The following is a 13971-nucleotide window of genomic DNA, read 5'->3' on the forward strand; positions in this document are numbered from 1 at the left end:
ACTGTCCTTTTAAACCTTCTGTTGCTAGGCGTCTGTCTCGAAAGAGTTAGAATATATATCCAATGATATATCCAATTTTCATTTCTTTATGCATTTAACTAAAACCGTATAAGTAAACAGCATTTTATTTATATTCTGTTTTAACATTTTCATCTGCAGCTAATGCCTTTGCTGCTTCATTATTTTTAAACAGCTGATAATTGCCTAGTTTTCAATGGCTTAATTCTTTTGCGTTTAGAAACCATAATTAAGAACAGTTTGAAACAGATTTCTTCGTCCAGACTAATTGTAAAAAGTAAATGTGGAATAAAAGATAGGGATGCAGGAATGCTGATTACGTTTTACATGCAAAGGCATGGATTTGAGGAATTAAGCTATTAGAGCATAATGAACGCTTCAGTAATTACATATTTTTTGGATTTTATATTTGCAGAACCTTTCTACCTGAGCGCTGAAACTGCTTTCATAAACTTCATCATGCTGTTTTAAAAAACATAACTAATTTATATAGAACGAATCAATTTTAGGAACTTTAAGGAAATAAAAATAGTAACCACTTTTTTCGAATTGTTTGCCAACAACATCCTTATTAAAATATAATCATGCATGAAACTTCGTGACACGTTTGGTTTCTATGTCGTTTATTCATTATTTTCTTAACAATGACAAATAAATTGAACAATGATAAAGGTCTAACTGTACGTTCTTCAACCGGGAGAGAATTTAGACCTCTACCGCACAGACAACAAAGTGATGAACCACGAGATAGTGACTCCCTTATCACAGGGCCTGGGTTACTAATTCAAATCTATACACGTAAACTCGATCTTCATCATGCATTTTTTGTAAGCATTTAAAAACAGGTGAAGTAACATAAATTTTAAATTGCATACGTGTTGAAATTTTAAACAGTCTCTTTAATGGCCTGTGAGATACAAGTGCGTATTTTAAACAACACTTATAGCCTGTGTGTTATAAATAAAATGAAAACAATACGATATGACATATGAAACAAGCAAATTTTTATTTACATCAAATCAATATATTAATAACAAAAACAAGATTCAAAGGGTACTGTTATCACGAGATCTATAAATTACTCCTCGGCTTTTCAATTCACGGACGACGTGTGGCTCCAGGCGACCACCGACAGAGATGGCGTAAATACCCTTGGCATTACGACCTATGGGAAGAAGAAATAGTTTAATTAATTTGAAGTATTTGAAGAATAATATGAATGTAGGCAGCTTCTTCAATAAAACCAAAACGAAATTTTGAGTTGCTCTCATTTTGAAAGTTTTCAACCCTATTTTCTTTCTTCAGCAGTTGAGAAAAGAATAGGGTCAGACTAATAATAAGTGGAGACAGATATCAAGAAAAGGGGAGGAGAAGGAAATTAAAGACTGAAAAAACACATAATATTGGACGAAATCAAACGTTAGAACATTTTACAATCGTACATCATTAGGTACTAACAAGAGAAATTATATATGTTTTATTCCATCCAGTATTGCTTCTGCTCGCTTTCAAATCATTGAGTTTGTTAATTAAAGTTTTACAAAATATGAAATATAAAATTCGAAATTCAAAGTTTGATGGTCCTAGGTACTAGCATTTTTCACATATCAAGGTACATACATACATGCAGATTCTTCATTATTTAATTTCTTTAAAAATAATACAGGGCGTTAATATATGGTCGGAACAATTTGAAAAATGATACAGCCATTTATAGTGGATGACGTAAAACCCTCTTTTGCAACTAAGAGCTCATTTGGGCTAATAAAACAAGGAAGAAATTTATATTTATTTTCTATCTGAAGTCTAAAGGTTGATACAGGTGTAACAAAATTCTCACCTCTGATAACCATACGTGTATTTAGAGAACTTCCTGCTTCCCAGAGAGTAATTTTCAGTTAATTATCTGCGGAAATGCGTTAAGGAAATCCCCTGGGCGGTTTCCGGGCGAAACTATCATTCCTTAAATTGGTAAAAGGTATTGATAGAATTCTAAAATGAGCTTAATTAATTTATGACCTTTAGGCAGGATAACTGAGAATTTACTGTTACGACTGCAAAAAGGGCTTAAACCGGCCAGGCCGTATATGGGGAAGATTGTGCGTCTGACATGACCAACTCATGATTAGATGAACGACCTGTGAGATATAATCAGCGTATCACAATGCGAATGTTGGCAGTGATGCTGGGGGCCAGCGTTGGAAGAGTGTGGACAATTGTGCATGATAAGCAAAAAGTGTGCGCGCAGTGGGTTCTGAAGAAACTCAGCGAACCGCAAAAGGAGCTGCATATGGGGCTAGCACTGCAACACTTGTTCCGGTACCATGAAGACTGCACTTTCCTGGACCATTTCGAACCAGAGACAAAGCGATGCAATGAAAGCATGCGTCGTCAGCTCCACCTAAAAAATGCAAAGCTGTGCCCTCAGCAGGCAAGGTGATGCTCACTGTCTTTTCCGACGTCCGAGGTTCAATACTTATCGAATTCCTTAAGCACGGAAAAACCATCAAAAGCGACGTAGCCACTCCGTAGCCTACGCAAATCCATCAAGAGCAAAGGGCCTGGGCTGCTCAGGGAGGGAGTGATTCTGCTCTACGACAAGCGCGTTCACACGTCTCCAAGCTCACACAAAGTGTAATGGTCAAGTTCAAGGTGGAAGCAGCTTGAACATCCGCCGTACAGCCCAAATATGTCGCCCTGCGACTTCCATGTGTCTGGTCCCCTGAAAAAACATCTCAAAGGGAAGCGCTTCAACTCAGACAACGAACTGAAGGACACAGTGCAGGACTGGCTCCTGTCACAGCCACAGGAATTCTGGGAACAGAGAATCCTTCAGCTCATGAAACAGTGGGATAGTTGTGCTCAGGCATGTAGTGATTACTTGTGAATAAAGACTTCAATTATACCCCTAGTGTCGGTTCGTGCCTTTTCATTTGAACTACCCTCATACGTAGTTAAAATAACCTCATTTGAATAAAATATATAGATTTTTAAAATAACAACTAACGAAGCGTTAGATATCTAAAAATCCAATTTCAACCAATGCCACTGTCATACGTGAGACAGGGAAAGAGTGAGAATAATTCCTTCCCGCCATTTCAAACAAAATAACTATATAATTTTTCCTTGGAATAATTTCTTTTTTTATAATTTTCAAAAGTGGTAAACTAAATAGTTATATTCCTTAATTTAAAATATTTTACTGAAATTAAATTCATTTGAATAAAATATATAGATTTGTAAAACAACAAGTAGCCAAGCATGCGATATCTAAAAATTCAATTTCAACCAGTGTCACTACCATACGCGTGACAGGGAAAGAGAATATACAGGGTGTTTATAAAGTCCCGGACCCATTTTGATGTTTAATAACTCATAAAATAATAAAGGTAGATTAAAATTAATAACATAAATGGTTAGATAGACTCAAAAAGTTTCATGACCCTTGTCAATGAACTTCCACGTGTGCCCCCTTCGTCGCAAGGAGAATATCAAGTCGATATTCAATTTCACGCCAGGTACCGGCAAGCATGTCGGCATCCACAGAGGCTATTGCGGTTGTAATTCAGGCTTTTAGGTCATCAATGTTCGACACTCTTCTCCTGTAAACGTTGTCCTTTACAAATTCCCAAAGGAAAAAGTCCAGCGGCGTTACATCAGGTGATCTGGGTGGCCAAGGAATTGGACCTCCTCGCCCAATCCATCTTCCTGAAATGGTCATTCAAAGAACTACGAACGATGGTACCCCAATGAGGTGGTGCACCATCTTGTTGCAAAAGGACATGTGGCTGAAGTTCTTCTAGTCGTGAAAATACGAAGTTTTTCAACATGTCTAAGTATACGACTGATGAGACCGTCTTTTCTGTAAAAAAGACAGGCCCAATGACTCGCTCGTGCATTAGTCCACACCACATCATTAACCTTTGGGGAATCCGCTTGTGCCTCACGGTATTCATGGAGGTTTTCAGATCCCCATATGCGCACATTATAGCGATTAACTTTTGGGGAATCCCTTTGTGCCTCACGGTATTCATGGAGGTTTTCAGATCCCCATATGCGCACATTATGGCAATTAACAATGCCAGAAAGATGAAAGGATGCTTCGTCGGAGCACATTATGCGCTTCAGAAATTCAGCATCATCTTCTATCCTCCTTAGCATATCTGTTGCAAAGGCCATCCTCCTAGGCCTATCGTCTGGTTCCAAAACTTGAACAATTTGAATTTTGTATGCATGCAGTCTTAATTTTTTCTTAATAACCTTGTACACCGTCGAAACTGGCATATCCAATTCTCTTGCCGCTGATCTCACAGATCTTCTAGGATTGCGTAAAAATGTCTCTCTGACACGCTCAACATCAAAATCACTTGTGCAGGGACGTCCGGAACGTTTCTTATCTGCGATACTTCCAGTTTCTAGAAAACTCTTTTTTCTACCGCAAGATGCTGCTTTTGGATGGAGGATCTTTTTGGTAAATTCTTCTGCAATTTCTCTGTGTTTGCATTATGGATTTCGTTTCTATGAACCACCATAAATCTGTGCTTTCTCTTGTGGTATATGCATTCTCCTTAATATCCGGTCGAATAAAACATCACATACAAAAGTACTAGAACAAACACATGAAAAGTAAACATAACAATGCAATAGTTGCCAAAAATAAAACAGAGAAAAATGCAATTAATAAGCAGACGATATTTAGAAAAGTACAGATATTTAGAATGGAAAATGAAATTATCTGAAATTAACCACACACGCAGACGATATTTACAAAAGTAAAGATATTCAAACCTGAAAAGGAAAATATATAAGTTATTCCATCAATAAATGCCATAAGTTTGTTTATATCTTCATTATTTTATGAGTTATTAAACATCAAAAAGGGTCCGGAACTTTACAAACACCCTGTATAATTCCCTCCCGGATTTCAAACTAATGGCTACTTTTCTTAAGAATAGTTTCTTTTTTTCTTAATTTTTAAAAGTGATAATCCAAACAACTTTCTATTAAGCTGCTTAAGCTAATGTGTGATTTAATGCTTTTTTGCTAAACGGGTAGGCTGAGAAGAATTAACTTTATTCACGTTACCTTCCACAGAAACGCTGAGTGCTGCGGAATTTTGATCAAGAAACACTGTTCTAAGGTTCAAAACTTTCGGGTATTTTCGAAAAGAAGGATAATCCTCATTTCTGTTTTAAAATATCAGCTGTCGACAATTTCACTTGAGTCATTATGTGATACACTGCATATGGGGACAACCATAAATAGACCGTACCGTGCCATGAATACGTTTGGAAATGTTAGTACTCCTTCTGTAGAGAAGAACTGCGGCTCGAAATCTCGAAATAGACGACCACCATTTAAGGAATCTGAACCTCGACCTCCTTCTTCCAAAGAGTCCAATGTCAATGTCATCAGAAACTCTTTCCCCAACCCTAACTTCCATTCTTAACTTTCACCTCAGCGTTACGCTCTAAATATAAGAGAAGAATTCTAGACATCTGAGGTCCGTCAAAACTACGCCACTGAATTCTTTTTTCTCTTCCACTTCTCGTGACGGCGACGTTTAAATTAAATCAAACATGCGCCTTCTTAATGAATTTCATCATTAATTGAATGAATTTCATCAATTTTCACACCTATCACATGAAATCATTAAATGTGAAATGCTTCTGAAACGAAATGTAATTTTGAAGCCACGTGTCCACATTAAAAAAAAAAAAAAAAAAAAAAAAAAAAAAAAAAAAATCTGAAATGTTTCAGATTTTAAATTACGTCCAAAGGGGCGTTTTTTAACATTTTGTGTGTTACCTTTCTTTATTAAATATCATGTTCCTCGCACTTAAAGCATAAGATCCAGTGCAACAGCAATATCGCAAAATAGTTTTAAAACGAGCATATCTTTAGAATTTCCGATACAGAGACTCACGCGCTGGAGATAAAAATGTTTTTTCTTCACAACGTTGCCATTGCTCGCTTTGAAATCCTTGAGTTTGTTAATCAAAAATTCGTCAAAGTTTTAAAAAATAGGAAATCGATCATAAAACAAATTTCAAATTTCAAATTTGGTCTTCCACATGCTCATATTCGTTGAAGGATTACGTTATTCAAAATTCGATGACTCTATGTACCGTTATTTTATGACAATGTGAGAAATATACATACATTTACGCAGATTTTCATTATTTAATTTCTTCAAATATAATGCAGGACTCTTAACATTTTATGGCAACAGTTTGAAAAGTGAACCGACATTTATCCGTCCGACGCAAAATGCCAAAACGAAACTAATAGTCCTTCGGGATTCAAATCCCTTTGGACTAAAAAAAAAAAAAAAAAAAAAAACTTTGTAGTTTGACTGTTACACCATTGTACTGCATGAAACGGTCTATATTCCTAAATCCTGTTTCCTATTCCAGAATAGGTATTAATTGACTATTTTTTCATATGGCTTCAATGTCCATATTTCCTGTAAATTATGACATTTACTTTTCTTCTTTTCGGGAAAGGAAGGCAAGAAAAGAGTAGAACTATTACAAAAATAATTCTACGGGAAAAGGTTTTCAGATACCATCACTTTTTCTTTTACTTAAATGTCTTCCATCTTCATTTCATTCTTTTACTTAAATTTCTCCATCTTCCTAGCAGTGTTATAAGATATTAAAGCTTTTTCCCCGTCCTCTTTTTTGACGTAATGGTCCGGTTTTTAAAGATCTGGAATTTTAAAATTTGCCTCGGTGAAGAGTAAAAGTTCAATGATTCCTCGCATCCAGAATTCTTTCATCTCCATAGTACTGAGTCAAATTGATAAAATTAAGTATTTCTAGTAATCGCTGCGATTCCATTATAATACTTAAAATATTGCTGACCTGAAACAGCAATTCGAGAACTCTAGAAGAAATTAAAAGCAACAAACGTAAGAAACATGTGCTCCTGCAGATCAAATCGTTCTTCAATATTCGAGCAAAAAAAAAAAAAAAAAAAAAAAAAAAAAAAAAAAAAAAAGGTAATACTGGACGTCATTAATGAAATATTATTTATAATGACTCCATTAAATTAATATTATTTATATTTATTAAAGTGAATTTGTAGAATGTATCGAATATTATTATTGGAGCAGGAGACATGAAAAATGTGCGATTCCCTCGCCGGGACTCGAACTTCGACCTTCCAGCTGCTAGCCAGACGTATCTTCCAGCTGCATCACAAATGCATGCGATATGGAGAGAAAAAAACTTTACATTATCCCCCCTTTAACGAATGACTGCGGAGGCTGGGATCCAATTTCTAATCCTGGTGGTGCTCCTGTATATACTTTTTCGCCCAATGACATTTCGACCCAAGAGTCCATTCCCCATCGACAAGTAACCTCGACCTCTCTTCTCATACTCTTTCGCCCAAACTACTTCTATCCCCCCCCCAGCAAAGAGGTTATCATTCTGATAACATTCGTTTTTCCGTTGTTCGCCAAAACCGAACATTGTTCCATATTTTTCTGCTAGTTAAGATGTTCTCGGCGTACACTTTTCCTATAACTTATTTGTATAAAACATTTGACATAATAATGCAGCATAAATAACAGTATTTTACATCGTATTATTATGTATTTATATGAGTATTACTAACTTCAATAAATATGCACAATATTCTAAAATTTTAATTTATTTGATAAGTACCCACCTATTTAAAGCACGCTAACGATTTAATGAAATAATTTAGGATTATATGATGCTTATTTAACTCAGTCGTTAAAAATTTGCACATTCTATTATAATGATGAATGCTTTAAAATATCAAAGACTTAACATTCTATTGAGGCAAAAATTCAAATTTTCGCAATTTAGATGATATTCTTAGATACAAGCCATTTCTGATTTTAATGAACTCTTCATGATACAGCTAAAATGACTAGCTTTCCAGATCAGTTCTGAATAAGTTCCAGTGCAATTCGGATGCAGCCGAATAGTTTCAGTTTTAAGGCAATTTAATGCTACAGCATAATCACGTGACTCGCGAATTACGATTTGAATTTTAATGGTTTTTAATATTAGCTCAAAACGAAAATAAATTTACGAGAACTACCGAAACCCACCTGTGACCTACTGACAGTTTGCTATCGAAATTTTGGCAATACTTGTTCATAGACCGCGCTTAACATAGCCCGAACAGACAAAAATTTACTACACGTGTTTCAAGAATAAAGAAAGAATACCATAATAATTGAGGACAAGAATGCAGATTTGAATCCATATTTAAAACAGAATTTTAAGTAAAGTATCGTGTATTTTTTATGAAGCTTTGAAGAACACTAGGTTTTAATTAACCCTTTGCGGCACAGTTAGTCCGGTCTGGACACATTTAAAAATTTCCTTCTGTACGCACAGAAAAATTGAATGAAAAAGGATTTATAGGTTACTCTGAACGTTCTTTATTTATAGGATTTATAGGTTACTATAGGTTACTCTGAACCTTCTTTATTTATAGTAGATGGCAACTCAACACAAACCAGTCCATATATTTTAGCCATGTTTAGTTTTTTAAGACCCTCATTTTTCAAAGAAATCTTCCAGATTTTTTTTAGGGCATAAAAGGAATTGTTTGAAAATTAATTTCTATTTTATTTTTTTGGCTTTATGCTAATCTCCTTATTCTATATTAGTTATAAATTTTTACCTTGAAATCTTGCCTAAAATCAAACGGCGAACCCTAGGTGTGCCCAGACTGGGCTCACCGATAATCTAGGACAACTGAGAGTCTGTATTCTTTGTTTCTCCGCATCTCATCGGTCAGTTCATTGACAAAAATGCTCGTTTCAGCACTCTTTTCGAAGCTCTATTCAATCAGTGCGCCCACTTTGGCACACACACAGAATTAAAAGACAAGTGTTATCTTCACAAAATTTTACTTGTGTACTCCTTTAGGCCTAATTAGACTACTTTTTTTTTTTTTTTTTTTTTTAAATCAAAACTCCAACTTTAAAAGGCAACGTACTTCGACACGCTACCTTTGTTTACGCTCAGTTGATACTACCTAAAGGTTAAGAGTTGAGACACGAAAACTATCAGACTAGCAGACTGTATTCATGGAATGTTTTTTGACCAAAACTGACCCGTCTTTTCATTAAGAAGTTACTTTGCTTGAATAAATGCAAATTTTTCCAAAGCAAGGATTTTTAAGATATTACTGATCTAAATTCAGGGGCAAATGAAAGAAATTTTTAGCATCCTAATTCATTATCAAGAATTGTAAACAAAAGCACAGTATTCGTCAAGTAAAAAGATTTTTTTCAATGAGCAACTAAATTGAAACACTCAAAAAAATTTTACATTTTACTAATCAAATGGTTCACTTTTCCCCTTCAATAAGTATTTAAAATATTCATTCCCCCAAATAATCGCCTGGTGTAATCCCATTTGATCTTGAATAGAGAGATCAGGCGAATTAAAAATAGTGTCTTATTATTGCATGAAAGTAAGCATTATTTTATGTATGTAATGATGTTATTATACTTATTTAGCTACTATTATGAGGAGTTAAATGATCTAAAACTGTGCATACTACGTAAAAATAAATAAATGTCTAAATTAAGATTTAAACTGTTATGTTCAACGCACTAAAATATTTATGCTTAAAAAAAAGAATGCATATTTCAACTGTAATACGTTACAAAAACACAGAGTAAAGTTTGAAAATGCATTTGTAAAGATGACATAAGATGACACATATAAAGATGCCTTTTGTCAAATCAAAACAGCACAAAAAGAGATTTTTTTAAGATTTCTGGGGCTCGATAATCAGGATAATTTAAAAATTTACCGACATAACCGAGTTGTTTTTGGTCTCACATCGAGTCCATTTCTACTAGCCGCAACACTTAATCACCTTTTGACTACAGTCCCAGGAAAGTTTGTAGACACTTCTAATATTCTGAAAGATTCACTTTACCTCGATAATTCGTTGATTAGCTTAAATCATGTAGACGAAGCCGAAAATTTAGGTCAAGAAGCAAAATTGATTTTGGTTTCAGGACATTTCAATTTAAGATGTTGGCGATCAAATTTTCGCATCGACATGATCGATCGATAAGATAGAGAACATGTCGAAAGCTGTACCTGCATTAGGATTAGTATGGGATTTAGAAAAGGAAAGTTTGAGTTGCAAGATCAAAGAAACATTTAACTTAAGGGAACCTATTATCAAAAGAACAATTTTATCTACTACTCAGAAAATTTTTGATCCCATTGGCTTTACTGCATCGATAAGTGTAATTCCTAAACTGATTTCGCAAGAAACCTGGAACCAGAAGATAAAGTGGGATGAAGATCTTCCTCTACTTCTAAGTGAGCAGTTTGGGAGTTGGTTGAACCAATTACCTCTGCTATCTCAGACTGAAATTCCTCGATGGTTAAATATAATTACGAAAACGAAGATGCCGTAGTTCTCCACGTTTTTTCGTTTGCTACTAAAAGAGCTTATGCAAAATGTGCATTTTTAAGAACTGAAACAATCGAAGGTGTAAAGGTTCAGTTAGTAAGCGCAAGAAGTCGAGGAGTCCCAATTAAAGAACTTACGATTCCACGTCTTTTCTCGTGTCTGATAGGTGCCAGGCTCGCAAAATCAATTCTATCTTTATTCTATGAGATTTGAAACTTGAGAATAGTAGAATAGTGTTCTGGAGTGATTCTTCTACAGCTTTGATGTGGATAAGAAGAAATCAAGCATGGGGTACGTTTGTTTACAATCGAGTATAAAAATAAGATCGCTTATCAGAATATCTGACTGCAGACCTGGAAGTTTAAATCCAGCGGATCTCCCATCGAGAGGATGCACTATTCAGCAATTACAGAAATCGGCACTGTGGGAGAGTCCATCGTGGCTTTACCTACCAGAAGACGAGTGGCTCTATGTAGAAGAAAAGATGATGAAGAACTTATTTAAAAAAAAAAAAAAAAAAAAAAAAACCCTCTTCTAGACTATGGAGACGATATGCATTGGTACTACAAACACTTCTCTTTATATAGAAAAACCGTGAGAATGAAGGCTTGGATTTTCAGATTTTATCATAATCTAAAGCACGAAGAGAAAAGCCCAACCCCTGATATCTCAGTTGATGAATTTAAAAATGCTGAAAAGACAATTGGTAGATTGGTACAGAAGGAATCATATAGAGCAGTGTTTCTTAACCTTTCTAGCGAATCGCACCCCATTGAATCTGAAAATATATCTCCCGCGCCCCATTGAAAAATGTGTTTTAATTTTTTTAGTCTAGAAAAATACATTTTTTGCGAAACTTATTGTTTATTGAAAAACATTGTACATTTTATATAAATACAAAACAATATTATTTTTATTAATGACTAGTCTGTTGTTCATTGTTGTTTGTTCATTATTATACTGACGAAGCGAGGTTCCTTTTTTGAAAGACATACGCGTAAGTCATCACTTGCATTTAAGCGATTTCTCGCTTTAGTTTTTATATGCAAAAGCGATGAAAATCCCATTTCGCACTAGTAGGTGGTAGCAAAGGGTAAGAGTAACTGCATTGCTCCGTTCGCCAACTCTGGATAACGTTGTAACTGTGAACACCAGAATTGTTGTAATTCTAATTGTTCGAATTCCATTTGAACATGTCCAGTTGCTCGCATTTCAATAAGTTGATCTTTTTTCAGATCACTATCGTCCATCAAATTTAAGTCAAATAGAAATGGATCCAGTATCCATCTCTGAGTTTTGGTAATATTTCCGGTAGAAAAATATCCATTGAATGATTCGCTCAATCTTCTTAAATGTATTACAATGTCAGGTATAATTGTATTCTTTTCATTTTTTTGCAATAACAGAATCAAGCAAGGGAAAGTTTGCAGAATTCTCCTTTTCTACTCGAAGTATCCAAATTTCTAATTTTGCGATAAATGAAGATAATTTTTCACTAGATATTATTATATTTATGCCAAATCCTTGCATTGATAGATTAAATTCATTTAAATGGCTAAATATGTCTGCTAAGTAGACCAGCCTCAGCATTGCATCATTACTCTCAAAATCTTTTACTAAATAACAATTTTGACTTAGTCAGTAATTGAATAATTTCCTCATGCAATTCAAAAACTCTGTTAAGCATGCGAGCCTTAGATAACCATCGTATTTCGGTGTGATATAGGAGCACGGTATGATCAGCACCGATTTCTTCGCAAAATGCACGAAAAATGCAATGATTAAGCTCTCGCACTCGGATGTATTTTACTACATTTACTGCTGTAGTTAGATGTTGTTTTAAACTTTCTAGCAATGCTTTCGATGCAAGTGCATGACAATGCAACGTGCAATGGGTTATTATATCTTCCGGTAATTCTCTTTTCATGTGTGAAAAAAAAATCCTGAATTTTTGTCTAACATTGCTGGGGCTCCATCAGTGCATATTGAGCCAATCACATTCATTGGAAATTGATATTTAGTAAAAAATTTTTTGATGCGATTGAAACATCAATTCCTCTCGTATTCACCTCCAGTGGTTCACAAAATAGAAATTCTTCTATCACCTCTTTTTCTTTCACATACCTGACAAATACCAAAAGCTGGCTATAATTATCAATCAGTTGACTTATCCAGTTGCATGCTTATTTTAGTGAACTGATTTTTATGTCTTCAATTACTTGCATTAAAATATCTTCACTGAGATCTTGTATTCGCGATCGTATAATATCATTCGATAATGGAATCTGTTGGATTTTTTTATGTGCTTCCGAATCTAAAACTGTTTCAGCAATAATTAAAGCAGAAGGTTTAATTAACTCTTCAGCGATCGTGTGAGGTTTCTTTTTCTTTTTTTTTTTTTTTTCCCCCACATAAATATTCCACTTGATATGACGCTTCTAATAAAGGCTTTTGAATTGCTGGTCCGCACAATTTTAGGATAGTTCCACTGGTATCAAACCGAGCCTTCTTTGACTTCAAAAAAGCTGTTCATGCTACGCGCTTTTTCGCCACCACGCAGATTGTTGAAATGCTCTAATATCTTTGATGGTTTGAGATTGCTGTTTGAAAATATCTTGGAACACAAGGTGCATTGCGGTCGTTGTGTGCCATCTTTCTCCGCTGTGCAGGTAAATCCATAACCGGCATACATAGCGTTCCATTGTCGTTTTTTTTGACACAGTGGAGTTCACTATAATCGATTTAATTATTTAGAAATAATGTAATATAATATATATAATGTTCTTACATTTGTAATATCACTGAATACTATTCGGCTTGAACGGGCAATTAAGAATGTATTAGTCGCAAGAGGTTTCTGGACAAGTCAGAATACACAACACACATGTCGCAGACACAATAGTTGACTCAACTTGACTCAACCTAACACAGGCGCAGTAGATGCAGATACAAATACGTGAATCCGTAGATTCCATTGGAGTAGCACATATTGAACTCAGCGCACGCGCAAGCTGGGATAACGTTCTCCGCTTGTATTCCCACAAAGTTTTTTTCTTTTCTCCGTCACCTAGCTGCCTGTTCGCGTTCGTTTGTAGCGTTTCATGCCTTTTCGCAGCGTAGTGTATACGCCCATCGGCACCGGCTCTTTCCTGTGTCTTTTGTCGATAAGTGAGCTAGGTGCTACCAATTTTTATGAGCTTCAATATTGGGGACACTAGCGCAGATTTCAAATATTTTATTATAAGAAATTTAATAAATGATATTTAATAATTTTTATGGTTAGGTAGGGGCTTCTCCCACACCCTCAAAAATACATTCCCGCACCTCCGGTTAAGAACCACTGATATAGAGGCATAAAAGCCCCCCTACTCGTACGTTGAGACCAATCGTAGACTGAAATGGAATTTTTAGAGCCAAAACGAACGTCCTACAGTGTCGCCTGATTAGTCACTACAATACCTCCTGATCATCAGCCATTGATTTTTGCTGAAAAGCAGTTGGAAGATGGAAGGACTTTGTCAA

At 35.2% G+C, this 13971-nt stretch overlaps 1 protein-coding gene across 1 annotated transcript in view; it reads right to left on the bottom strand.

Moving 5' to 3' along the window:
• Positions 1 to 1000: 1000 nt before the first annotated feature.
• spt4 (Transcription elongation factor subunit spt4) overlaps positions 1001 to 13971 on the bottom strand; it is a 124331-nt gene continuing 111360 nt past the window's right edge. The window contains exon 4 of the mRNA XM_035353763.2: positions 1001 to 1183. Coding sequence (XP_035209654.1) covers positions 1065 to 1183 — 119 coding nt within the window. The 3' untranslated portion in view covers positions 1001 to 1064. The remainder of the gene's footprint in view (positions 1184 to 13971) is intronic.

This window comes from Stegodyphus dumicola, chromosome 7 (assembly GCF_044657685.1).
Source record: "Stegodyphus dumicola isolate Sdum_Otavi_A_Nest chromosome 7, ASM4465768v1".
NCBI lineage: Eukaryota > Metazoa > Arthropoda > Arachnida > Araneae > Eresidae > Stegodyphus > Stegodyphus dumicola.